Here is a 25,087-nt window from a genome sequence, read left to right as displayed (position 1 = left end):
TGTGTTTGTGGGGGGGGGGGGGTGAATTGAGAGAGGGAGAGGGGGTCTCGAGGTTTGGCAAATATATTACATGAGATTTTTTAAATGAATTTACCAAGTTGGGTCTTGACTCCCCTTAACCCATTCTAGATCCACTCTGATGTTCCGTTTTTAAAAGTGTTTATGTCGTCCTTAAATTAGGCAAAAAAGCAATAAACTAATCTTTTCAAATCCTCTCTTTCACGGAAATTTTTAGAATATTCAGTTCAAATAATGTGTCTTCATGCACAAAAGCATTCGAGGTCATCTTCTAGTAATCAAATTCGGGCATGTTTTAAGCGGGTCAATCGCGATATGTACAATAGATCCGCTGCAATGCCTCGTTGCTTGTTTGGTTTTGGAAAAAAAAGGGACTTTAAAAGCCGCATGTGTTTTTAAAGTCCTCTGGATGGTTCTTCGATGTGTTTGAGATCAATATGTTTATTAGTACGTGAAAACATAATAATAATCTTACAAAGGTACATTAGGACATGTTGGTTATGCGGAATCATCCACATCGCTCGATTTTCGGTTGAAAAAAAAACACCCAACCGATCTTTAATTGCGTTAGTACATGTGCCGGATTGATATACTTCCTACTGATCCATACTGCTGTACAGTGTACATAATGTGTATTTGTTTACCTGTAGTACGTGAATGGAGAAGCATGAAAGCATTAAGGTGCACACTTCAAATCGTTTTATTTTTGTGTATTTGTACGCTTGTGACTTCGGAGGATCAATGCAATTTAACTTTAAAAACGGGTAAGTACGCTTGGGGTGACAAAGTAGTATAGGAGTATATTCTTATTTATTATTTATATATCTTTTTCTTCTTTTTTTAATTCTATTCTGCTAAAATTTATAACGACTATTATTGCATCACATTACCTATATTATTTTATTAAAAAATACATGTTTACGCATATTCAAATGTATACATGTAGGTAATTTTTTTTTATCAATGATCATGTATGACCATCGTAAAACCCCACTTCCTAACCCCCTCCCCCTCTAAAAATCTGTTAAAGATACATTATCCTAGACTTGTTCCAATGACATAAAATTCTGGATGGATGGAGGTAAAATATGCACCTTAAAAGCTTATATGACCGTTTCTCTTTCTTAAAAAAATATCTTTATATTGTCCGCATTTCATGAGCAAGTCTGTAGGTTTAATTGAACTGTACAGTGTCACATTTAAAACACACTTGCTGGGATTGTCCTATTCAATCGGGAGGAAGTTAATTCTAAGCTTTTGAAAAGTTTTTTAAATCCTAAAACTTAAAAGTTCAATGAACCAAAACCTTCGTGCGATTGATCAAATTGAATGTGTATGCATAGGCACTTTTTCAGTGAAAACATTCAGTGTAGATATCACCCGTTGATATATTTAGTATATATAAACATGTATCATGTTAATATTTAAAATTTAATAAACTCTTACACCTCCTGCATTCTCCTACAATCTAACCATGAATGGCCCTTCCGTTTTCTTTGTTGGTGATTTATACATATGTGCATGAGTAGATATAACGTATTCATTTAGAGAATTAAATTATATATTGAATAATATTGACGTACGTTTCGAAATTTTCTCTGTATAAACGACGCCATGGATCAAATCATCCTGCGATCTGGCCGACAACTCCATACAAATATTGCATACACGCAAACAGCTTACTATCTAAAATCTGTGCAGCGGACGAGTACTTCATTGAAGCTATTAAAGAGATTAACTACGTATTCAAGATTTAAGATCTAAGTCTGATGGCTTGATATGTTTAGACAATATTACAATCGTGGCAAGTATTCTTAAAAAGGTGGATCGAAAAAGGGAGTAAGTTAGCCGAGACCCATCCCCCAACTCCCATCTACTTATTATCTTGATTAATGATTTTCTTTTATGCGTATTGAAATGTTAGTGTATTGGTATTTTATCAGAAACTTCCTCTTTCCTAAAACAATTTCATATGTTCTGCCGTTTTATAAGAAAAAAACCCGATGTCATATCTGAGCAGTTTAACAAAAATACGGAAATGTAAGAATATTGTATTGTAATTATGAAACTATTGTGGAGCGATCTTTGTGCTGTCCTGGAGACAGTAGTATAACCTTTATTGTGTAAGGTAAAAAGCTGAAAGAATACAAAAAACAATTACAGCAATGTGACAATAGACTAGAAATAAAATGAATTATGACAGGAACAGTGTTCCATACTTTTTTAGAACAAATAGGGGAGGTTTGTAAATAATACAAATTTCCTAACAAATTTCTCGCTAAATTACTTATAGATAATAGTTAAATCACTTACAAAATATAGAAGACAGAATTATGAGTAAATCTTTCCTAAATTGCAATAATTAAAAGTTGACTGTCAACCACGTGTAGTACATGTGTATAAAACATCGAACAGTTATTTTGCAGAAATTAGACACCATGCATAAAAAAGGTTGCATCAGAAGATAGCCTACATTCATATCTAATCATTTACACAATGCATAAGACAAATAAACATTTAACTTACACTGTGGTAGGCCACAATTGCCTCGAACTACAAACAACGATCAGCAAACATGGCTGACGAGACTTTCCTAACAAGGGCAATAACTCCAACAAATGAAAAGAAAGATAACTCTTAAAAAACAAAGGCAACACAATCTTCAATTCAATTATAATGAATTCAATGAAATGCTTTTTTACATTTTCAAAAGAAAAATTGATCATTAAACAACCACACCTAACTCATAAGACTATAGTCTCAAAAAATATTTAAAAAAAACACACAAAAAAAACCGGGGTGTTAATATAAATGAAGTTATCGAATTTTACTTTTGAATCATTTTTGCTTAAGCAAGCTCTCACAATCCCCACCCCAGTGCCTTAAACCCACCATGCACCGTTTATTCCGCACCTACTGTAGTTTGAAATCGGAACCATTTTAAAAAGAGCTTGTACATTGGGCATCTGTATCATTCAAACAGCAATATGATGTATGCCTGTCTTTTTCGTCTGCCTTTTGAGCTACGACTATGCAATATTTAAGGAATCATTCTTTGAGTATTAAAAGGTGATACTTTCCGTCGGGGCGTGGTCAAATCCAATAAAGCCCGAAGGGCTTTATGATAGATTTGACCACGCTCCGACCGAAATTATCACCTCATATACATGCAAAGAATGATTCCTTATTACTTATATTTATATTATTTCTAATTTGTACACTTAAAAACAACATTATATTAAAACCACTATTTTGTGATGTAGCACATGCTATGTATTACTACGTGGCGCATCCAATACCGTTTTCGGTTCTGCTATAAGACACGCCCATTTTGTGTCACACATGTTTTATGAAATTATTGGTGGCAGGGGACAGTTTTTTTGATACAATTCATTGTAGCCAAGGGTTGCATGTCTTCGGAACTTTGTAACTAGAATTTCCTCAGTTCCCATTCAGCACAAATACCTTTAATTCACTCTTTATAAGGCCAATCACCAATTTCTGAAGAAAATTACTAATCAAAACCTGTAAAATTCTCTACATACTGGTTTTTATGAGATTTTGACCCTTTCATATTTTGCTAATTTTTCATGATTTTTCAGCTTTTTAGACCTCCCCCAGCTAATTCCCTGCAGAGGGTTGACCTTCCGTACCGCGTGCATGTTGCACTATCACATGTCACAAACTTACCGGTGTATAGTTTTCAATGTCCCCCATCCACCTACTTTTCGTGTTATTTCACCTCCCGTCTGTAACTTGCAATTTCACTGTGTAAAGTCAGCACAACAGTCATAGCCGCAGGTTTCGCATTTTACTTCTGATTCTCATGTACCTAACATAAGGGGCCTACATATTGCATATCAATTTCAACAAGAGACATCCCTCTAACTAATGATAATCATCAAAAATCATTTCATGAATTTTAGCAACACTCATAAGCCTTCAAGTACAGCAACTCTCAATTTTACAAAAATTTTGACGGCTACTTTATTCGAAACTGTCCCTTGCTACCTATTGGGCTTTAGGGTTCAAAATTGATTCGTAATGTTATCACAGACAAAGACAGTTGAAAATGTAAATATATGCACATAAAATATCACTCGAAACCAGCGTCATTTTTGGCTTGTTTTAATGCAAGAAATAGTTACGTCCAACCAGAAGCCCAATGTTTTGTTAAAGTGGTTCTAATTGTTTTTTTTTAAAATTGCACTCTATATTTTATTTCAGGAGATTTTTTTTTAGTTTTTGCACCTGCAATTTGAGGTCACTACACGTGTGTCTTCTTCTATATATCTTTGCTTTTCATTCTGTTCTCTATTATATTTGCAGATCCTTTATATATATTCTTAGGAGAACAGACAAATCTAACTTGCACGCTTTATAGATTTCGGACTGTTTACAACACCTCTGGCTCTGAAAATCACGTCTCAATCAGAAAATGGAATGAGCAAAATTTGAATATTTCAAGCTATGTCATAGAAAATGACAACTCCACTGTCACTGCACACGCACAAGATGTTGTTTCTGTTAATTCGGTCCCAGAAAGAGTGGCGTTTTTATGGTATAACTGCACCTCCCCGTTGTGCGAAGGCAAATCAGAGGAACGGTTCCTTAATATAGAGAGTAAGAAAATGTATTTCATGTGCCTGGTTTTTTTTAACTGCATGCATGTCTGCGTCAGTTTGTCTTTTCTTCCTAACTATTCCCGTGATAACATTTATCTTTTGGAAAGTAGTTACGAAAATACTTTTCCAAATTAGACATTGCGTTATTAAAAGTTATTTAACTAATGATACGAGTTTTATGACCGAACACGAAGGAATGAAATGATCCTGACCGACCTACTTTCTCCGCAATTATGTATCGGATTCCTTATTTTAGCTCACCTGGACGTATTTTCTAGAGAATTCTAATCGAATTTTTTTTAAGGTCAGACGCGACCTATCTTCAATTTTTTCTATCTTCACAATGTGAAGATTTCCACTTAGTCATTTTATAATTATATTTTTCATGTTATATGATTCTTTTTTTTTATTTAGATAAAGTGTTCAATTGAAAATGTATAATATGGCTTTATTTATAGGCATTCAAATGCATTTTGCATGCTATTTTAATAAAAACGCAAAATATTCTAGCTTCGAAAAGAGCATGGTAATGTACCATATGAATTTTGGGGAATTAACAGGTTTAAATTATAATAAACAAGGAATAAAATATCATAGAAAATTATATAAAACTGAGGAACGTCTCGTGTGTCATTAAGAACTGGGGTAACGGTATAGTCACTGGCACGATAAAGAAACCCCCAATGTTGTAATAGCAATCACCAACTGGCCAACAGAGATTTGACTGTGGAGGCCATTAAACTTATGTCACTTTTGATCTCGATAAATATCAATTTACATACGATATATACATATGGGCTCGGAGGAAAAGTAAGATTGAGATCGTATAAGTTTTTATGGCCCCGAATTCTTCTAACGTTTAAATGTGAGGGAAAGAATATTAATGGGACCCTCTATCGTAATACTTTGATAGGCTTTCTGCGTATGAATGAAAACTATAAACTGGTATTTAAAGTTTGTTCTTAAAAGCATGTATTTAATCGATGTGCAGTGTATTTAATCTTATAATCCTCAAAATTTCCGGAAGTGTATTAACATGCAATTTATTTTGTGTGATGAATACTATTTTAATAATATGTATACTTACTCACTCACTCAGGACGACATTAAAAACATAAAAACTAAAAGTATAATTAACAGCATTAATAAATCAAATATTAATGCTCACGTATTGTATTAAATTGTTTGAGATTTATCATTATCAGGCGAGCAAATTTTTTGTGAGGGTACGTTTCTCCTTTTTTTTTTTTTTGATAACGAGATGGGTTTTATTTTTGCAGAGCAGTTAAAATGTTTTAATGTTCTTGCGAATCAACCGCTTTATTAATCAAAGAGCAGACGTAAAAGTGACGTGCTTTATATTGCCTGCTATATTCTGCTATAATCCAAATCGAACGATTTTACTTTTTACGATACTCGACCTCGGAGTCTGTTGTTATACATGCATCAGTCGATGTTATCAACAAGTTTTTTCAAGTAAAATGTATAACGAGAGAAGAGGAAGAAAAAGAACTTGCAAGTTATTTAGGCATTGTCTTTGTTTCAATTTAACCACTGTTGGATACGCAGTAGTTGAAATTCAATCCCGAAACGGTGAAAACAAAACATTTTAAAACAACCCCCCCCCCAAAAAAAATAAATAGAAAAATAATAAAGCATGTTTTCAAAGACTTGTTTGTTGTCAACAATTGTATAGTTTAAATATGCACTTCGTGCCTTGTTTAACTTTTTAAAAAAATATAACTTTTGTCTTTAGTTGGACCACCGAAAATATTTTAGCTAAGATTACTGAGAACATTTGTGCTATTCTGTATCCATTTACTCGAAATTTACAGAGAACATTTGTGCTATTTCGTATCCATTTACTCGTAATGACTTGTCTGAGGAATTTTCTCTCGTAAATCTAAAGAAATCTAATTGTGTTCATACAGCTACGTACTGATAAAACCTGTCTGATTTTAAACGCAATATCAAGAAGTCAGTGTTTGGGGGGTTTTTTATTTGCAATTTTTTCACATTCATGCATACACAAACAGACCAAGTCAGTGTTTCGTTAATAATTAGGTGGCAACGTTTGATTTCAAGTGACTTTTATGTATTATGTTAACATATTTAAACTAGATGCTGTCATTAGACAGTAATACCCGCACCATGTGTTTGCCCCTAAATAACACTGTTTTATACCAGTTTAATTAAAAATGAAGGCTATACATGCAAACTCCGGTAATACATTTAAAAATTATAATTTTCATAACTGAAGGATGAGATCCCTGCCCATATGATAATACACATCGTGACATGAGCAGCACTTTATGTGCAATTTGGGGTAGAACTGTTTGCAGTGAATTTTCAGTTAATCAATAATCTTAACATTTTATGTCATAGGAAGTATAATGGTCTATATAATTATTACAAACAAAATTAAAAATTAAATTATGCCCCCTCCCCGTGGCGGTTGCCGGTTTTAGATTTGCTTCTGTGTGCCTACATGAACATCATCGTGTGCACAGATTTAGAGAAGGGGTGGGAGTGAGGGGTCCAGACCCCCCCTCCCCATGAAAATTCGTAAATTACCAAAAATACACCTTGGACCCCAATGCTCTTACAGACATGTAAACGCTCTAACCCATTGCGCTTCAATGTTAGGTAACATTATTTGGGGGGTAAATATTTAATCAATAGTCAACATACTTTATTGTTTATCTCAATAGGAAGTATACATGTACATCACAATATGCAGGTGTCCTGCACCACCTTAAAGCTGTTATTTACCTAATAAAATAGTGCAAGTGGATTTGAAGAATAGGTCATAAAAATACATGCATGTTACAAATGACTGATCTTTGTCTGAAGTTACGTACACAACACAGGTTTGCATGTCTCATTAGCGGGTACTAGTTTTACCCAGCTCTTCGATTAGATGGGTTCACGTGTATACATACATGGGTGTTGCTAAAACGCGGAACGGAAAACGGAACGGAAGGAAAACGGAAAATCTTATCTAATGTTATTTACCTCATAGATTTGTTAAGTATGCTCAAACGATATACTTTATGTACCTTTTTAATTTTTTTTGAAAGATTAGCAATATTAGATTATTTATTCAAGAATATTTATTTCCTCAAAATTAACAGTACATGCATTGACCACTATATTCTGTCCCAAAATATCCTCGATTCACTTTTTGCTGTATATTTATATATACCTCAGGGTTCAAGCGATTCTCTTTTAGAAGCATTAAACATTCTCATTATTCTTTCTTTAAAACGTCCTCTCTAGCTTATCAGCTGGTATAAATACACGGCTAAAAATAAAGAAGTCTACGGGGTTTTGCATTTTAACAGACCCGGATGATGGTGTTGAAAAATTGTGCAAGGTCTTCTGAGTGACTTCCAAATGGAGAAAAGATGTCAACATTTTCCATTATAAATCGTCCAAATGTGCTGCATGAATATTTTGGGATCGACAGACTATAGTCCCAATATATAATCGGAAAATCAAACCAGGCAACGTCTCGAGCTCTCTATTCGGATCATATGTATATAGTTGCTGGAATAAACAACTGCATGCTTTGTAATGCAAACGTAAACAAAATTGCATTGCTAAAAATACTAGTTTCACAAATTACTAGTTTCACAAATTACCGGGTATTTTAATGTTTACTGTATTTTAATTTTTTAATGTCGTCAGTCCTACAGTTTTTTTCTTCCATCTCAATGATACTGTATCGTCTGTATGATAAAAGATCGTCTAGAACACCGAAAATTCAATTTTGATGTAAGTATATACATGTACATCATATTTGAAAATAATATAAAAATACTCAAAACACGCATAAAACGCTTTCACTAACTGCGTACGTTACGCTAATATGCCAGCAATACCATATAAGAGAAATAAGTAAAAAGTTATAGCTAATTTGCTCGTTTAATCATGTTAATGTTTCACAATTCGTATACATTTGATTTTTCCGTTTCGTACTCAACTAAAGCCGAATGAATACAATGCTATAATTGATAGACATTCATATGAATATTAATAAGATAGCAACATGTTGATAATCATTCATTAGATATAAATAAAAGATACAAAGTAAATCGTTTCTGGCCAGTCTATACCCTTTTTAAGGGATAAACGTGATGATATTTTCCATTCCGTTCCGTTTTCCGTTCCGCGTTTTAGCAACACCCATACATACATGTCTGTGTTTTCCGTATGCAGAAAAGGATTACGGTAGTTAAGATCAGCTAAAGGAATTCATTATTGTGTTTTAATTGGATTATCATTATGATGTTGACCAATTTAGGTAAGCATAATACATGTAGTAGCAGTAGCACAATATAATAAGATGCCAGCATGGGATTCCTGCCAGCATACATACACATGTATATAAGTTCTACTTTCACTTTCTAAATGTAATCTCCCTTTGACAGCATACTGTATCATCATCTTTTTAATATTTAAATAAGCTTATCATCGATACCTATCCTATCGCATTTGTAAAGTTTCTGTCATTTTAGTTGCAAAAGTTATTTTTTTTCATTTGTCAGACTGCATGCACTGTTGAGTTGACCCCATATTGACCCTGTATAAACAATTTCTTATTAAATTTGTGTATTTCATATGTAAGTAAGTGTAGACACTTATATTTTTTATATGAGTAATAATAGGAAGGAAGGAGTATTTCTTTCTTAATGTATTATAATGCATCAAATACAATGTAGGTCATGACCTTATGGGACTGTTCTGACCCCACGAAACAGGAAAATACAAAATATCTTCTAAAGTCATTATGATGCATCAACTGGTGTAAAGTACATTAATGACCCCCAGGTGTTGTCTTTAACCCCCCCCCCCCCCCCCCCCCCCCCCCCCCCCCCCCCCGCCTTTATGAAATAGGAAATGATATGATACACTGTATATTTTGTTAACTTCTGAGATCTAAGATCCTCATCCCTAAACCGTTTAATTTATTTTTGCTCTTTGTGTCATTGCGCGTAAAATTGTATTGTAAGATTATGCCCCCTTGGAGACACCCTGACATTTTAGAACTAGAAATAATAATGTATTTTATCTTATTCATATGTTATACAGTAGTGTTTGATCCATGTGGGGAATTCCTAGCCTAATGATGTCACTGCTTTGTTTAGGAGACTTTACAATTGCCCCAAATAGGTGAATACACATGGCAGTGATGCATATAACATTTTGTTTATAAATCTTAAAAATTGAATTAAGCAATTTCCAAAATGTTAATGTGAATCACGAGAGAAAAAGCAATCAAGAAATGATTTAAAATTTGCTACTGTACACATGTAAGAATGTATTAAGAAGACTGAATCTTTATAAGCAGGTTAGATTGGGGGGGGGGGGGTGAATGTGGAGTATAAACATTTATAATTTGAATCATTTATTGTTATTAATTAATTTTAACTTGTCAATGAATACTACTTATTGATCCCAAGGTAGAAATATGACCTCTGACCGTATCTTAATAGATCATTTGTCAATTATGCAAGGTGTAATGTAATTTTTTTTAAGAATAACATTTTTTACCAGTTTATAAAAGTTTTTAGACACCCAAATTATATTTTGATTTTAATAGATTATTCGACAAGGAAGGGGGGGGGGGAGAGAGAGAACAGTTTATATTTGAGTTTGTTTGGGAGTGGGGGTTCCAAGTCATATATTTGACAATTTTTTAATGTAATTTAAAATAAGACTAAGCCATACTACAGTCATGAACATGAATAGTATAGAACAAAACACAAACTAATACATGTACATGTATATATACATAGGAAGTATTACAAAACAGATGATTGATCTATATCTGGGTTCTTAAATTGAATCATATATCATGTACATATTATATTATTGTTTCTTTGTTCAAGGCATTTAAGATGGTATGTAGGTCATGATCCCAAGTGCTCTTCCTGAAATTATCAAATATCATAAAAACCATTGAGATCCCCACCTTAATCCAAAGATATTATTCCTCCTTAGGTCATGCAGGCGCATCAGATCATTATGGCATGTAAGTCATGACCCTAAGGGGTCATCCTGACCCCCTTAGAATCAGAAATTGTCAATTATCTTTAAATTATTGATGTTTGATGATCCTATCTCTATTTAATCTTTATTAATTATTAAGTCTCCTGAATGAAGTTTGGAGACTTATTGTTTTTGTACGGTTCTTAATACATGTATATATTCTTCATCTTCTTTTTCTTCTTTCCCGCTCTGACTTGTTTCTCAGAGATGGCTGAACATAATTGTACAAAACTCAAGGATATGATAGGCCTGCAAATCTAGTTGTGCACCCTGGTTTGATTTTTCTCATTTTGGGTTAGACAACCACTTTTCGGGGGAGGGGGGGGGGGGAGGGGGGGTGTCAAAAGGGTGTGGGGTCTAACATTGAACCTTGTAGAAAGAATCATAGACTCTATTGTAAATGGTAACTTGAAAACGGACAAAGATAATAATATAGGGTTTTCATAATCATATATTGGCTGTTACTGGCAATATATAGGGTTTATTAGATCTGACCCCTGGGGTCATCCCCACCCCCCAGGAATTTGAAATTACCATATATCTCAGAAACTGTTATAATCATGACCCCTAAACCATATATATTCATGTTTCTGATGTCAAGGGGCATCAAATGTTATGTAGGTCATGGGCCCTGTGGGTGGTCCTGACGCCCTCAAACAGCAAGTCCCTTAATATCTTCAAAACAGTTGAGATCCCCACCCTTAAACCATATATATTCTTGTACCTTGTGTCAAGGGGCATCAAACGGTATGTAGGTCATGGGCCCCGGGGGTTGTCATGACCCCCCTTGAACAGGAAGTGCACGAATATCTCGAAAACGGTTGAGATCCCCACCCCTTAACCATATATATTCTTGATCCTTAAAGGGCATCAAAAGGTATGTACCGGAAGGTAATGGGCCTCAGGGTTAAATTTAATTTTTCAAAACCGTAATGCACATCTATGGAACAGTTCCTTTCATATCCCAAGATATGATGTGTCTATCCATTAAATCATAAAAGGAGTTCTAGGATCTATGTTTTTTTTTAAGTGATAAACGGTCAATTTTCTGCTACATTTTGACTCCCTGGATGAAATTTAAATTTTGAAAACCTTACTGCACATCTATAGAACAGTCCCTATCATATCCCAAGATATGATTGTCTATCCATTAAATCATAAGAGGAGCTCTTGGATCAATGTTTGATTTTTTAGTGATAAACGTCAATTTTCTGCTACTATTCGACTCCCAGGATGAAATTTAAATTTTTAAAACCTTATTGCACATCTATAGGACAGCCCCAATTATATCCCAAGAGATGATGTAGCTACTCCAAAAGTTGTAAGAGGAGTTCTGGGAACCATATTTTTTTTGCCAAAAAACGTCATTTTTTGTTGCCCACTGATCCCCTTAATTAAAAAAAAAATTCTGGAACCTGATCATGCCTCAATATGACACCCCCAATCATATTCTAGAAGATCATTTGGCTACTGCTTAAAAAAAATGACGTTTTTTAAACCAGTTTTTTTGTAAAAAAACGTCATTTTTTAGCCATTAAATGACCCCCAGGACAAAATTGAAAATTCCGAAACCTTATTGCGCATCTATAGGATACCCTAAAACATATTCCAAAAGATGATTTGTCTACTTTTGAAAATGTAGGAGGAGTTCGAGGAAGAAGGTTTTTTGTGAAAAAACGTCATTTTTTACCAATTATTTGACCCCCAGGACTAACAGAGAATTTTTGAAACTTTTTTACAAAACAACATGATACCCCAAATCAAACTCCAAGAGTTCAGTTTGCTGGTTTATAAGATGTAAGAGCAGTTTGAGAAAGTAAAACGTGACAGACGGACGGACAGACGGACGGACGGACGGACAGACGGACGGACGGAACAGGGTAACAACAATATACCCGAACTTTCTTTAGAAAGTGCGGGTATAATTATGATATTTTTTTAACTCTTCAGTTTGACCATGAATGTATCATTTCATGATCGAACGAAATTTTGGCTTCATTTTTAAAGCGAACAGATTGTCTTTAGACTTTCATGTACCCCGGCAGTTGTAGTTACTTCAAGAATTGGTTGAATATCTTTTTAGCGCGCTGGTCGACAATAACAATAAGCTATGTACTCTTTACTCACACTATATGAAAAATTCAGAGAGAGAGAGAGAGAGAGAGAGAGAGAGAGAGAGAGAGAGAGAGAGAGATCGGCCAATAAAAATGGTTATAATTATGCTTGATAATGCAAATATTAAACAATATATTATGCAAATGCTTTGCCTAATCAACAGGTTTTGAACAGTGTGTTTTGTTTGATTTTTTTTTTTTTTACATGTAATGCATTCAGAAGAATTCTGTCAAAAATATAATTATAACAAATGTAATTTTGTTTGCATGTTTTTATCTTAACGAATACTGTGAATTAATTGTCGCCTAAATTATTGTAATACGTACATGTTGTATTTTATTTTTCAGATAAATGAAGCACTTAACCTTTTTTCTTTGTATTAATTAAATAATGAAGAAATAGGGAAAATACTGTTTAATTTCACTGTTTTTGACAACAGATCGCCCGGTGAAAGTATCAAATGGCTCTTGTCTAGTCTACAACTGGCAAAACATGACGTGTGCCTGGGACCTGGGGGTGATCTACAGGAACACTCGTGACGTCAGCGTAACCGTCCAATACAACGACTCCGTCCCAGATTTTACTAACCTCGACTACGACGTTACGTTACTCTGGAGCGTGTAAGTTTCATCTATTGGACACTCAAAATTGTTTTGTGTTTCATCCTAAAAAATTCAATCGCTTCTGACATATATATATGTTCTATGGTAAATATGGAGTCCTATTAGGGTCATTTGCAATTTATCAAACGTGCGTTGAGAAGAATGTCACGTGTTTTGTGATGCTGATTTAGCGCAATGTGAAATTGTTTAGTGTTGTATGAAAGCGTTACGGCGTGTTATGTGACGGAACAGAGTAAATATGAAGGTGTGCTGAAGCAACGGCATTTTGTACGAAGCTGTATTGCCCAAGTGAACGGTGGGTCACTTTCAAGTGCATAAACGCACTTTTATTGCGAATGCGCCTGTCCTCATACAATGGGTAACATTATTTAGAAGTATGATCTTTATTTTCTGCAGATATACCCATTTGTCTCCTTGTAAACACATACAAATCAAAGGGAAATGTTTGACGTGTAAGATGTTGGAGAATGACGATAGAGAGAGTTACAGAAGGGGAACTTACATGTTTGTCGTCAATATCACCAACAGCAGACGACCGGAAGCAGGCGTATCGTCACGGTTCTACTTTAACACGGATGAACTAGGTACTTGATCATTTTAAGTACTCTTTAAATGGTATGTTTGGGAAGCGATGCATTTGTATCTTTTTTTCGACTTTATCTCAGAGAGAGAGAGAGAGAGAGAGAGAGAGAGAGAGAGAGAGAGAGAGAGAGAGAGAGAGAGAGAGAGAGAGCAAGGGTTCTGATTTATTCGGTATCAACCGAAACATAACACAATGAGAATTCAATTGTCTTTTTTCAGTTCAACCTGCGAAAGTCGAAAACGTTTTAACACGGGTGAATAAAACGGAAATAAATTTATTGTGGAGTCACTCCAAGCCTTATGTCTCACTTCATTTCAAGATAGAATACAAGTCTCAGTGGGAAAACGATTGGAAAGTAAGTCATTTTTTTAATAATGAAATTAATTAATTATATCCCATTGCTTTTTGTTTGGATATTGCAGTCTCATTTTTGTAGCTGGAAGCAATTAAACTGAAAAGCATGCCATTTTTTCAAATCTCCAATACATTTATTGCAAATTTGCATTGATTTCATCAAAAGACCAACCCGGTATCGTCTTTATCTGGATAAATTTTATTCACGAATTACACAAATTAACCAAAACAGTTTGAATTTGATTAATTTGTTTATGAAAGTCGTTGATTTGCTTTGACAGGTTAAAATGATTTTAACAATACCTTTTCTCTCCCTTTTGCACAATGTGGTTCATATTTCACCAACTAAGGCCTTTGAGTAAAGGGAGTGCAGTGACTTTGGTTCATCTTTCAATACTCTGTCCCGAGTTTTTGCTTCCACCACTTTTCCCTTGATATTTCGATAATAATAAATACCTTTTTGGTCAAACTAGGTTCATTCACTAATATGAAAAATGTCCAGATTATCTGTTTTGAAACGCTTCAGGTTTCAATACACATTCCAAAATAGAAAGTCTACGGGGATTTTGCATTGCACCAGCCATTAATAAGCCCGGATGATTACGTTGAAAAATTGCGCGAGGTGTCCCAAGTACTTCCGAATGGAGAAAATGTGTAAACATTTCCCATTATAAATCTCCGAAGAATTTTGTTTTCCTTCCTGTAAACTTTTATGAGTGAAAAAGGAAAATTAATCAATGAAGATGTCTTGGATATTTTCCATTTCATCGATTTCAACTGTACTTCTTTCACAGGTACTGTGGAATCATTAAATTTCGTAGGGGTCAATTTTCTTGGATTGCTTAAATTTTACAAGTTCGTGGAGACGTAATTTCGTGTATTCTGTTAAACCTACAGAGGAAATATGACTTTATAACCATAATTTATTAATTCGTGGAGGTGTTAATTCGTGGATGAGAGGTACATACGAATTCCACGAAAATTGAACCACCACGAAATCTAATGATTCCACAGTATGTGTATTTTTATTAAAAATCATGAAAAAGTGATGGAAGCAATAACTTAGGACAGACTTATAGATCATAGATTAAGGTCGTAAATAACAACTATTTATATGAAAATAATTTCTATCCTCCTTGGCCAAATTATTACGTCATGGTAATAAGCAAATCTTTGTAAAAATCCTTGTTTATACCATAATGTATATCTCTCTTTTGCACAACCTTGCTCAGACTTTACTTAAAGGCTGTCTGTATGCATGGTCTGTGTGGTGACCATCAATCGAGTTTTTTCCTGGGTCAAGTCAAAGGTCAAGGCAACATTTAAAAAAAATCCTTGTCCAAACAATAATTTCATTTTCTTTCTTTGGCAAACTGTTCTGAAGACTTTACTTAAGGACTGTATGGAAGGGATGTACAATGACGTCGAACAAATATTCTAAAGGCAAAGGTCAAAGCAAATTCTTTAAATATTTTTCATTGTCGTGCATTTATTAAAACATTGCCCTTTGGGATGGTCACCATCTCAATGATATGTTGCTTTCGATAGTCACCGATGGATTTTTATTGATTGTTTTAAGAATGGTTCATCATGATTACTGTATGGTAATGCATTGCAACTTTTATGAATATTATGTGGCCAATTTACAGGAAGAAATTTATAGCCGGGAAATCAGTGATTTTGATCCACGGGTAACTTTTTTGTCGGTGTAGATGTGTGGTATAGGATGCCTAAAAACAACAACAATACAGCAAGCTACTTTCATTCTAACAACAACTTAAAAAGCAATAACAATAATATCAACTGATATTTGATTTAAAAAAAACATCAGGTAATAGGATATTGAGAATGTGTTGTTAATACATGTGTTTTGTGTTTTTTAGTTACTTCTAACTTTGTTTTTGTTTCGTTTCCTTGTTGTCCATGTTCATGTATTTGAAAATCATATGTCATAGTTGTCGGTGAGGGGTTTTCACTTGCCTTATGTTTCTATGTGACTACCATTAAAATTAACACATGTATATGAAATATGTAATATTAAAAATTTATATATTGTAATATATAGTCAAAGTGTAACCAACATCATAGAAGGTTTTTTTGTTTGTTTTTGTTTGTTTTTTTGTTTTTGTTTTTTTACAATTTTGCTTTCTTGTGCCATTTTTGAGTGCAAAAACAAATACATGTACAACGAATGAAACATTTTCCCCCACTCATTGATCTCTTCTTCGTCTGAATATTCATACATACCGAGTATTATTTCCCTCCCAGTTCTCTCCAATTTCTTAAGAAATTTGATTTCATTCATACAACTACTGACAAAAGCAAATCACGGTCAATTTACAATAGGTTTGCATTCCTTTTCTTTGTCGTTTTTACTTGTTAGAAAGCCTTCAAACTTATTATTAACTTATTATTAACTGTATTCTAATTTCCATTCTTAGCGTACTCATTCCTATTTATCTTCAATATTCTATTTTTTAATTTGATAATAAATGTGTACGTTTTTTAAACGTTAGAAATTATCATTGGAAATCTTTAAAAAATCTTTGACGTTTTAAGGTTATTTCAGATTACATGTAATTAAGGTGGTATGGGACACTTCCATGTTGTGACGTATTGTTTATTGAAATAAACAATAAAATAAAGTGTAAAATTTTATATAAGTAGTTTCTTTCCAAAAATAGTCACCTAACTCCTTAGCGCAGTGGGTTAGAGGGTTTACTATGAACCTGTAAGTCATGAGTTCGAATCCCGCTAAGGGTTTTACAATTTTTACCTTTTCAAATATTTTCAAAAGCTATTTTTTGGTTAAATATTGTAAAATTTGAAAACTCTAAACCGGTGAAAGTTTTTCAATTATATAGTACTTTAATCCACACTAATATCGACAGATGTCCTATACCACCTTAAAAGCAACACATTCATGTACAAGTACTGATTTTGTAAATATCTTCTAGATGAAGCCTACTAAAGAAATGGGCATTACGCTGACTGATCTGACCCCATACACAATGTACGACATCCGGATATCGTGTATACCTATTGTCTCGGGGGAGGTCAAGGGCTTCTGGTCCGAGACGTTTATGACCACCGACAGAACTTTGGAGGATGGTAAGGAGATGTTTCTTTCTATCCTCTTTAGTAGACTCTATATGGGGTTCATTTGAATAGTGTAATGTGGCTCCTTTTTGGGTCTGAGTAAGAAAATCTAAGAATAAGACAATAAGATTCTGTTTTGAATATTAGTATTGTTTTTGGATTGCAAGAGAAAATGGCTAACAACCGGAAATGCTTTGCTTAGTTAAGCCTTTATTGTTTCTGACACATCAAAAAAGTCTCGTTGTAAATTTTGTATTTTTTGCCACCCGGTAAATTCAAAAATTACAACATGACATTTCTACGCATTTTATGGCGACTTAAACATCAACATGTTATTTTTAATTTTGTTCTTCACTATAGTTCCATCGGCAGTTCCTGTGGTACAACCGTCATTTTTCAGCTGTATTGCCCCGGAATGCAGCGAGATCCAAATCTACTGGCAGGTACTGGTATATCGGTATTTTTCCTTAAAGTATTTTCGAAAAAAAATATATTCCACGGTGAGAACTGTGTCTTTATTGAACTTTGTTTTTGTTTTTTTTTGCTTACAAGCCAATCAAAGAAGAAGACAACAGATGCGACATGATGCGGTACAAAGTAGAGCCGGTGTCGCCAAAATCGGCACACAGTAGACCAGTGTTTGCCACAGAAGACTCGGTATCGGCAAGGCTACCACTGAACACAAATGCCACCGTCCAAATCAGTGTCGTACCATTTAATGAAAAGACGAACGAGTTTCCGTTGATGGAACCTTCAATGTTAGTCATACCGCCGAAATCACAGTGTAAGTTTTTCTTAAATGATGATATGCTAAAATTCAAAGTTTTTATTTGTTTATTTTCATGGCGCGATGCCTTTTCTTCTATAATACATTTCTGAGGTATTCAGATGAATATTAACCATTTGGAACGGTAGAAAATAGAATAGAACCATTTTTTTGGTAAAGAATTTGTTGGAAAGTCCCTATAGCAACCTGACGGTACGATGATACATTGCATTCTGTTTAATGTCGAAAAAAAAATGTTATCGTTCTGATAGGCTCTTGCCAAATGCGATACTAGTATACTATCAAGCTATTGTTCATAAGAACATTCAATTGCATACGCTCTATAATTCGTTCTTAGGGCCAAGAGCTCCAGTCCACTTGGAAGCGTTAAGTGACGGCAAGGAGTCTAAAAGTGTCACCTTAACTTGGAGCTATCCTGATGATTTTAGAAACAAGCCCTTCAATGGAGACTTCACTGTTGTCTGGTGTAAGAAAAACATAGACGGAATATGTCAGGTAGATAACTTGTTGATAATCTTTTGTAGAAAAAAAAACTTCTGTTACAGATAAATAAACAAGTTAAAAGCAGGACACTTGATGATGGCAATGTCAAAATGTGGCATTAAGTTCCTATTCTATGTCCTCTTACCCCCTTGACTAAAGAAATACTTTCTGCTCATCGTGCACAACTTTGCTGCCAGAACTTATTATTTCCTTTCTTATAAGAATGATATTTTCACAACAGTGCAAGATCCAGCTTCCCTTAACAGCTTTTGGTCCTCATCCATGGACCCCCTCCCCCCACCCACGGAAAGTACACAAACATTGATATTGAGTAACATGATTTTATTGCAGAAAGAGTTAAATTGGTTAGGAGCTGTTGTCAACACAACGCTTCAATTAAAAGTATCTAACGGATCTACTGTTGACGACTACATTTACGGAATAGCTGCTGATGGATATTACGGGGGAGTAAGAAGTAGTAGTGGAATAGTGTGGGCTGACTGTGTGCATTTCACTAACAGAAGTATGTAATCTGATCCCTACTAGCAGTGGTGTGCAATTACAAAATTTGGCCACTAGTCCAGGGGGAGTACCAAAGTTACTAGCCCAAGATTCAAAGTTACTAGCCAGACTATTTCGGGCATGTCGACATTTCATTTTATTAAAAAAAAACCCTGTATGACACTAGTTAGTATATAATTATTAATATACGAAATATTTATTACTTGCATGTTTTCTGTGGTAGACTGGTTCAAAAATATTCAACTTAATTGATCTCTCACATTTTAGTTACAAAATTGGTTTGGGTACCGTTTATATAATAAAACCCAAACATAACACTGTGAATGTGAACAGACTCTATAAAATCACTGCAACTATCTATGTGTGCATGCATTTTATCCTGTTTAATTTCCATTTACAAAATACAACTATGCAATTAATTACGTAATGGTAAATTTAAATTAAAAATAATGGAAAATGCACAAATAATAATATGCAAAATATGAATTTTTTTTAATTCACCAAGCAGGTCACTTTAAAATGTGTTCATAAGAATAGTTAGTGCAGAAATTTATAATATCTCTGTAATGCATCTCTCTCTCTCTCTCTCTCTCTCTCTCTCTCTCTGTAAAAAAAATTATATTCAAAAAAGCCAATGAATACATATTACAGAAAAAGGAATCATTTTACAGTGATGTCACTTGAAACAGCTGCACAGGTAACTGCGGAAGCTATGTGCAGTGAGGCGTGACTATCTCGTCTAGCCACTGGTCAGGTCAACACTGTCGGTAAAACTTCAAAGTGTGAAACTTACAGCCGAGTGTTTTTTCTCAGAAGAATGTAGCAATAGAAAAAATGCTTAAGAAATTTTTAGGCTATCATGACTTAAAAGGAGCAGATATTATGCCTCTGTGATAACAATGACGATACACTTTTCCTACTAGGACACTGCAAATTTACCGGCATATTTTGCCAACTCTGGTTATGATTTACTAGCCCGACGGGCTACCACAGTTAATGTTTTTGCTAGCCCGACCTCTAAAATCGATAGCCCCGGGCGTCGGGCGATGGTAATTGCACACCCCTGACTAGTATTTGTTTTCTTATACATTTTTTGCATAGATATTATGACACATTGAATTTTAATTAATGGGATGTGCTACATTTGCAGCAATATCCGAGAAACTGGACGTGATATCTATAGTAGAGGAAATTGACCAGGGTATAATGAAGATTGCGTGGAGACGATACAAATGTAAGGAGTTCAGAGGCCAAGTCATACAATACATCATTACATATTGTGCTGAGCGGAATTGCAAAGGTATGTATAATTAATCTATAAAATGGATATTCATACGCTGGTCAGAAACTTTAAGACTTTTGTAAAAAAAATCTTCAGCCATATACCGTAGAATTTAAAGATTTGATAAAAATTGGTGACCTGTTAAAGCTTTTGATCGAAACATTTCTTAAAGATGTATCTTGCGAAGTCGAGTATTAGTACCTTATAGATATTCAGAAATGATTCGTCCAGTCATCCCGACTTGATTTCATGTGAAGTTCCAAAAAACAGTCTCGTGATGTGAGTGTCGTCCATTTTTCATAACAGATACCACTCAATCTCTGAACGTTAGTAAGGATGAGAGGAATTACACCATCAGGGGCCTAGCTCCGGCCAAATACAGACTGTGGGTGGGGGCTGTATCGGACGCAGGGAGAGGCCCCAGCCGACTAATCGAATTTATGATCTATAAAAAGCAAAACTGTAAGTATTAAAAGCAGTATTTTGAAAAACTCATACGCTGTTGTAATTTTTAGTGTAACTGTGGCTTTCGATGTCATCGTGGACAGGTTTGGAAGAGTTAAGCTGGTAATTTGACTGTTGTGCTTACCTTTCGATCAAGTTTCTTCAAAATTCTTACGTATTCTATATTAAGGAGTATTACCATTATAATCAATAAAAATTATTTTAGTTTGATCAGTCTTATATAACATGGTTGACCTAGAACTTTGAAAATCATTTCTCTTGCTACAGTTCTTGGTCAGAATGAAAATGATAGCGTCGCCGCGGCAGTTGGAATAACTCTGGGAATGTTGGTGGTCATTGCGCTTACTATTATGGTGCCATACTGCTTGTGGTAAGATTTTTTTATAAAGTCTTCGGTATTTTTTGCTTGACAGTAGTAAATGATTAAGATAGTGCAGAAAAGTTTTTACTTCTATCAACAGGAAGCATTTTAGAACACTGGGAAAAGACGAAATTGAATTACCTAAAATTGTACTGGTAAGTCAAAATCTCTCTCTCTCTCTCTCTCTCGCTCTCTCTCTCTCTTTTCATAAACTACAATAATGAACCATTTTAACAAGGCCTTGATAAAATGGTTCTAAAGTTCCATGCTTTATCAATAACATATAATTTTGTTTTACTGGACTGTTTATTAAATTGTGTTTGCTTGCAGGAAAAAAATTCTCAGACCACCAGCGGAAGGGAAAGCGGGGTGCTTAGTTCGAACGGCTCCTCTACTTCCACTCAATCGACGACCAACCATAGCGGCGAAACCCATGACTCCGGATTTGGGCCTATGAGAAGCGTCATGACCAGTGAGATGCCTACTCATTACCAACCTCTACAGATCATGAGCAGCGCGCGTGTCCCGGACCAGTACTACGACCCTGAATGTGTTCAGTTTGATGCACTTGATGAAGAAACGAGAATTATGGAAACAGATTCTTCGGAAAGCAGTCGATTACTGGAAATTAAAAATAATCCCATCTCTGAAGAAAGTGCTTACAAATCAGACTTGAGTTCTAGATACAAGAGTTCACAGCATTCGCAAAATTGTGACGAACTTCAGCAATTAGTGACAGGGACAGACAACAGTGTACACGAAGCAGACGACAGTTCAGTTGGTAGCGAGCGATATAGTATGGACGATATTAGTACTGTTTTAGACAATGATTGTGGCAATGAAGACATAACAGATTCAGTAACAAGCGGTGGTTCTTTGCCGGATTATCTCCCATCACAAATTAATATCAGTAATTCAAAGGGCCAGACAGTCGTTTGCTATAATAGTGATTACGTCACATGTAACGATTTCTCAAATTTTTCATGAAGGGAAATGTCGAATATGTTCGGTATGAGATTATTTAAAAAAAAAAAAAAAAAAACTCGGGAAAAACTTTTATTAACTTATGATAAACATTGTTCAATTTGGTTTTATCTATAAGCAAGGATACACGTGCATTGGATTGATATTGTATATTGAATAAAACATACAAAATATGCATGTCTATTGTAAATTTATATGGTCAGCTTTAAACGGACGAATTGTGGCATTATATTTACACCATATTTTTCTTCTTGACCTATACAATTTTAAACAATAAAATGCTTTCTTTTTTGTGATTTGTTCGGGGTATGAAGGTAGCATTGCAGAAAAAGCCATGACTAATTCGCGTCTTGTATGGGAATTTGAGTATGACAGCATCATGATTATTTCGTGCAGTCCCAGATTTTTTAAAAGTTGGTATTCGGTAGATGTAAATATTTATATCGTATAATGTACATGTATGTTATACAGTTTTTGACACGTCCGTCCGTTAGTCACTCAGTCCGTCGGTTCTCTGTTTTTAGTCCTTCTTAAACCACTGCATTGAATTTTCTGAAACTCTTAAAGATATTTAGGACTCAATGTAAAGATTTACATATTACCAGGAAGTAACGATTTTATTTATGTTTCTTGTTCATTGTTTATCGAACCGATTAAAAGGTATGTCATTATATAAATCATGTGTCATTTTCATTCTCTTGTTGTTAAGTCTTTATGAGTTGTAGATAAAACTAGTTACTTCATCACAATTCTCCACGAAGATTCGAATGTTATTGTACGAAGAAGAGAAAACGGTTGGTCTTGTTAAACGTTGCACCAGATATGAACATTGATCGACTATATCCAGCGAGATGAAACCAGTATATGATTTTAAAAAGTTCAAGATGTATACTGTTTCCGTGTGCATTCAAATGTTCTCTCCCTAGACGTTGACTGATAAAAAAAATCTTTGCGATAAGCTTAGAACCATTTTAACAAAAACTTGGACTTTGGGAAGTTGAGTCAAACGGCAGTGTGACATAGGCCTGTCTATTTCATTTTAGGCTACTCAGCCATGGCTCTTTGAAATCAAAAGGATTTGTCTGGCTTTTGAGCGAAGACTACGCAATCGGTGTATATTTCGCTTGAAACTAGCGTCATTTTAACTTGTTTTGACGCAAAAAAAATAGATCGTTACATCCTACTGAAAGTCCAAAGTCTTACTTTCATGGCCCGTATTTACTATCAAAAGGTATTTTATTGTAAATACTGTAGCTGAGTGATTTATAATGATGAACTAGCTTTTCATCTTTTATATTAAATAAATATCCCACACCCAAAAAAAATTAACACAAATCATTTAGGTTGTTGATCCCAACAATATATTTTAAATTAAATACATGTACTAGTATTTCAAAATCTTAAATCTTCAATATACCGTACAAAAATTCATTAGAAATATAATTATTGAACATTTGATAGTTTAAAATTGGCTTTTGTCTATTCAATCTTTCGAAGGAGTGCTTTCAATGGCATCTCTGGACCGGGCTGTCCTTGGTCTCTGGGCAGACAGCTTCTTTTCCTGGGTGATACGTTCTCTTCGAATCTTTGCTTTCTCGTGCTTATCGACCAGAAGTTTGTCTCTTTCAGCTAAAACAAACACACACACAAATATATTGGTTAAGTGTCGATACTAGTAATTTGACTGACAGATCATGTACCTTCTAAATTGAAACTGATGATTATTGTATCTGTTTATATAATACATACCTTTCCATTTCTCGTAGTCCTCGCCCCCAGCTGGAACCTGAACCCTTTTAGCGTTGATTGGAGGAAGCTTGGGTACAGTTGACTTGTACCCGATATCGAAGGCAACGCCTCCTTTCTTTTGCACAACTTCCAAAACTGGGCTCCCGGGGACCTCATCAGTAAAAGGTTTTGGGACAATAGGCTCTGTACAAAACATCATCCATGGTAGGGGCTTGGTCTGGATGTTATCATCCACTAGTTCCTTCTTTATCTCCTCTTCCATCTTACTGTAGGCCTCCGCCTCCTCTTCTGACATGACATCGACTTTGTTGCTTCTCTTACCAATACAACTCTGGATAAGACCCATTTTGCTGTTGATTGCAAGCCTGACAACTTGAAAACAATGCGTATTGTTATGGAATAATAATTATGTCACGGCATAGTGATGTCATTCCTTTGTGACGATTCAACGTCACAGATAAATGACGTCACTATATAGTTGTCAGGCAAGATAGAACAAAATGGGTCTTATCCAGAGTTGTATCGGCAAGAGAAGCAACAAAGTTGATGTTATGTCGGAGGAAGAGGCGGAGGCCCACAGTAAGATGGAAGAGGAAATAAAGATAGAGCTGATGGAAGATAACATCCAGACAAAGCCATTGCCGTGGATGATGTTCTGTACAGAGCCCAATACCAACAAACCTCAAGTTGATGGGGCCCTCCGTATAGTACATTGTCAGAGGTCGTACAGAAGAGCGGAGGCGTGGCTTTTAATATAGAGTACAAGTCAAGTGTACCCAAGCTTCCTCCAATCAACGCTAAGAGAGTTCGGCTGAATTCAGCTCTTACAGCTGGGGACGAGGAATATAAGAAATGGAAAGGTGGGTGTTTAGATGCTAACAATAATATGTTATCGTATTTTCTGAAATTAGAAATCCTGGGTTACTGTTTTTGATGGTATATTTTACTATTAATTTACATTAAAATATTATTATTTACAAGCT

The 25,087-nt window shown here is 34.8% G+C and overlaps 2 protein-coding genes across 4 annotated transcripts; one reads left to right on the top strand and one right to left on the bottom strand.

The window, feature by feature from the left end:
• The first annotated feature begins 391 nt into the window (after positions 1 to 391).
• LOC105317350 (interleukin-6 receptor subunit beta) lies at positions 392 to 22,648 on the top strand. Of its 3 annotated transcripts, XM_066066535.1 has the most exons (16): positions 392 to 782; positions 4,348 to 4,641; positions 13,252 to 13,432; positions 13,832 to 14,019; positions 14,237 to 14,373; positions 16,022 to 16,063; positions 17,330 to 17,483; positions 17,832 to 17,914; positions 18,024 to 18,255; positions 18,596 to 18,753; positions 19,093 to 19,264; positions 20,414 to 20,563; positions 20,852 to 21,007; positions 21,278 to 21,380; positions 21,472 to 21,526; positions 21,702 to 22,648. In XM_066066535.1, the coding sequence occupies exons 1-16, from the start codon at positions 593 to 595 to the stop codon at positions 22,356 to 22,358; spliced, it is 2,952 nt and encodes a 983-aa protein (XP_065922607.1). In that variant the 5' UTR covers positions 392 to 592; the 3' UTR covers positions 22,359 to 22,648. The 3 variants fall into 3 exon arrangements, with proteins under 3 accessions (XP_065922607.1, XP_034312167.2, XP_065922608.1); XM_034456276.2 differs by lacking the exon at positions 16,022 to 16,063; XM_066066536.1 differs by lacking the exon at positions 4,348 to 4,641 and having other exon boundaries at positions 398 to 782.
• Positions 22,649 to 23,693: 1,045 nt separating this feature from the next.
• LOC105317352 (uncharacterized) lies at positions 23,694 to 24,532 on the bottom strand. Its single transcript, XM_011413964.4, has 2 exons — positions 24,105 to 24,532; positions 23,694 to 23,984 (listed from the first exon to the last, which is right to left on the bottom strand). Exons 1-2 carry the CDS (start codon positions 24,448 to 24,450, stop codon positions 23,839 to 23,841), a joined length of 492 nt encoding a protein of 163 aa, XP_011412266.2. The 5' UTR covers positions 24,451 to 24,532; the 3' UTR covers positions 23,694 to 23,838.
• Positions 24,533 to 25,087: the final 555 nt, after the last annotated feature.

The sequence above is a fragment of the Magallana gigas genome, chromosome 7 (genome assembly GCF_963853765.1).
Source record: "Magallana gigas chromosome 7, xbMagGiga1.1, whole genome shotgun sequence".
NCBI lineage: Eukaryota > Metazoa > Mollusca > Bivalvia > Ostreida > Ostreidae > Magallana > Magallana gigas.
Note: the sequence above shows the minus strand (reverse complement) of the source record. Positions and strands in the feature narration are given on the sequence as shown.

Excerpts from the sequence above, each read along its gene's own strand:
- LOC105317352 (XM_011413964.4), bottom strand. The coding sequence starts at position 24,450 with ATGGGTCTTATCCAGAGTTGTATTGGTAAGAGAAGCAACAAAGTCGAT. Across the intron at positions 23,985-24,104 it reads GGACTACGAGAAATGGAAAG|CTGAAAGAGACAAACTTCTG; the intron begins GTATGTATTATA and ends TGTTTGTTTTAG.
- LOC105317350 (XM_066066535.1), top strand. The coding sequence starts at position 593 with ATGTGCCGGATTGATATACTTCCTACTGATCCATACTGCTGTACAGTG. Across the intron at positions 14,020-14,236 it reads CTTTAACACGGATGAACTAG|TTCAACCTGCGAAAGTCGAA; the intron begins GTACTTGATCAT and ends GTCTTTTTTCAG. Across the intron at positions 14,374-16,021 it reads AGTGGGAAAACGATTGGAAA|GAAGAAATTTATAGCCGGGA; the intron begins GTAAGTCATTTT and ends GCCAATTTACAG.